Raw genomic sequence first — 2,990 nt, 5'->3', positions numbered from 1 at the left:
AATTACGAACGAGGCCATGAAGCCGAAGCGACGCACCGAGGACAGCAGCGTGGCCGTAGCGTGGCGATGGGACGTCGCCCGTTGCCGCAACGGTCGTGCACTCGAGCGTCGTGAGGTTGAGCGAGCAGAGCTCGTTGAGCGCCTTTGCGGGGCTGGCGCGGCCGCCAAAGACGAGCATGGCGCCGTTGTGGACCACAGCCGAGTGGTGCATGCGCGCTGTCATGGGCGCGACATCGCACGTCTGCAGAATGGCCTTGGTGGCGGCGTCGATAACAACAACATCGCTCAAACGCGAGGTGCCTGTGGCTGTGGCACCTTGGCCGCCAAGCAAGTAGACGCGGCCCTTGTCTAGCCTCGCGGTGTGAGTGTGTGGAAAGAGAGAGTCGAGTGTGCGTACGGAGGACGCTCGTGTGGCCGGCGCGGGGCGCCTCGATCGCGGCGCGCGTTGCAGAAATCGACACGAGCTGCGTGCGCGGCGGTGCAATGAGCGACGACGAGAGCTCGGCCATGAAGCGCTGGGTCTTGCAGACGTTGGCCTCGAACTTTTCGTTGGCGATCGCAAGGATCCAGCGCAGGTACTCGTCGTCGACCATGAGCTTCCCGTTGAGCGCAATCGGGATTTCCATCGAGTTGGCGGTCGTTCGGATCGCGACCATCGTTCGCTTGTTGCCGAGGACGACGCCCGACTCGCGAAAGCCGCAGGCGAGACCGCACTGGAGCATGGCCTTGGCCGCCTCTTCGTCGCGACATTGCACGTGCATGATGAACGGCTCGTGCTTGAAGATGACCTGATGACAAGAAAAACAAGATTGGATGAGAGTATGGTGTTGAGATGCGTACCATGCCATTGAGCTGGGACGGGTCCGCGAGCACGGCCGCGTGCAGCTCGTCGTACGAGACGGGCGCGTGCGAGCTCACGAGCCATTTGCCGCCTTTCGTGATCAAGTGGTCGGCGCCGTCTTCGGCGACGCCGCAAAAGACAGCGATGCGGCCCGAGCAACTGCTGCTCGTGACCTAGACAATCGAGATGGTGAGCGCACGCGACGGCTGTACGAGGTAGCGTACGTAGTTGGGGTGGCCATTCACGGCTTCAATCATGTCGACGATCGGCGCATCGATGCTGCCCTTGGGCGACTTGTCGATCGCATCCTGGAGCTTCTGGAGCGACTCGCGCTTGGACGCATCGAACGCATGCAGCATCTTCACCAACAATATATGAGCAGCAAATCGTGTAGGATTAGTCCTGAATTGGGTCGAATTCGGCAATGTCCTATTTAGAGTCGGCGACAGCGCAGGCAACAAAGCCGAGGGACGGCAAGACAGACATGTGGACAGCACACACGCCATGATGGCCTTCTCAGACGCGAAAGCTTTGCATGCGTTTATCGCATCCGCGCTGTTGCGGCGTTGGTAGGTGCTGCAAGCACGTCCATTATTGCTTCACACGCACTGTCGTTCGGACCGTCGCGGCTCCATCGTGCACTCCACGAGCTTCACGAGGTTAGGATACGAGTACATCAATTTATACCCTTTAACTACAGTACACTATTGCATCTACACATGTACAGTGCGTGCACAGGCTAGTTTGAGCCGATTGCACAAGCGTTTACAGGCTGCAACCAAGATGCACACACGACGAAACGGCAAAGTGCACTTTGGTCCTCGGTGCAACGTGACCGCCACGTCACCTTCCACTTGGCTCGCACGACCTGTACTTTTGTTGTCGTACGCGCGTGCTCGGCGACCGAAAAGCCAGTCGTCGAACCAATAAGATCTCGTTGTCGTGTCAAGACTAGGACGGTATCATCGTCCGCGTGCATGGCAGCGCCCGCCACTTCAGGTATACTGCCATGACCTCGTCCACCGGCTCGTTGAAGCGCACCACCAACGTGGCGCGTCTCTTCTGCAGCAGAATGGACACGAGTGGTTGTTTCTTCTATCGCATGGACGGCGCAGTGTGCACGGTTTGATGATTGCAGAACGGCGCGAGAAGAGCCGGGAGGAAACCATCTTCATCATACCCGCTTGCAGCACGCGCCTTGACGGTCTTGCCTTGACAAGGCCCACGGGTGTAACTCTGACGTGGCGCGCTGGTGTACACTTGACGCATTACAAAACATTATTTCACGGCCAAGTCGGATCATTCAACAAAAGACAATGCCTTGCGACGTCGTGTCCATCGCGACATGCTTGTCTGGCAACGAGACGGTTGTGTATTCACTGCAAGCGACGGTCAAGGGTTATTCACCCTTGCGTTGGTGAGGCATATACCGGGTATATGCGACCCATCATATGGGAGGTCGCCTACCCTGTGCCCTGTACAGCGTGTTCTGCGTCATTCGATTGCTCCGTGGCGCCCACCTTTATTTTTTGCCACGTCCTCCGTGGTGTCGCGTCGGTTTCTGTCCATGCAGAGCCAGCTGCAACGTCACCATGCGGGTCCACCGGTCAAGGGCATGATGTCTCGTATCGCCAGCCATCCGCTGCGCGTGACACGGCCGGCCATCCAGAAGTTGCTCACGGTGGGTTGCATTTCGTACGCTCGGTAGCCAGCGCTGGCGCACCACGAGCTCACGAGCGCGTCGTCTCTGTGTTTCGCGCCGCCTTGCCGCCACGTAGATTGCACCGTAGATCCAGCGACGTGCGCGGGAGAAGATTCCGCGGAATTCTGCCGCGACAGCCAATCAGCCCCTCGTATGACTCATAGAGACCGGGCAGTGGCTACCATACGATCCAATGGCCTCCGACTCCTTGGACCAAGGCGCACGCGACACGGAGCGCAGCGAGAGGCGCTCGCACTGGGACATGCTTGCAGATGTGGCACACGCGGTCTTGCTTCGAGACGCCGGCGGCAATCGCTAAACGGGTATGGACGACGAAACCAAGGCGAACCGCCTCCGCCGGCGGCGCGAGTACCGCAAGCTCGACGCCGCCGGGCTCCAGTACCTCCGCGACCGCGTCGTGCAGCTCACTGCGCAGCTTGAGCAGCT

General features: G+C 59.5%; 2 protein-coding genes across 2 annotated transcripts in view; one reads left to right on the top strand and one right to left on the bottom strand.

Moving 5' to 3' along the window:
• Positions 1-10: 10 nt before the first annotated feature.
• On the bottom strand, positions 11-1,200 carry SPRG_17507 (hypothetical protein; the record flags this gene model as incomplete). Its single annotated transcript, XM_012356954.1, has 4 exons — positions 11-348; positions 398-788; positions 841-1,014; positions 1,066-1,200. Coding segments are annotated over 4 exons (1,038 nt in total), but the record flags the coding sequence as incomplete, so codon positions are not given.
• Positions 1,201-2,868: 1,668 nt separating this feature from the next.
• The window catches only part of SPRG_21920 (hypothetical protein), a gene marked incomplete at both ends in the record, with an annotated part of 1,221 nt that continues 1,099 nt past the window's right edge, over positions 2,869-2,990 (top strand). The window contains one exon of the mRNA XM_012356953.1: positions 2,869-2,961. Coding sequence (XP_012212343.1) covers positions 2,869-2,961 — 93 coding nt within the window. The remainder of the gene's footprint in view (positions 2,962-2,990) is intronic.

Source organism: Saprolegnia parasitica (assembly GCF_000151545.1).
Source record: "Saprolegnia parasitica CBS 223.65 unplaced genomic scaffold supercont2.659, whole genome shotgun sequence".
Classification (NCBI taxonomy): Eukaryota; Oomycota; class Saprolegniomycetes; order Saprolegniales; family Saprolegniaceae; genus Saprolegnia; species Saprolegnia parasitica.
The sequence above is the reverse complement of the archived record's forward strand: the minus strand, read 5'-3'. Positions and strand labels throughout refer to the sequence as shown.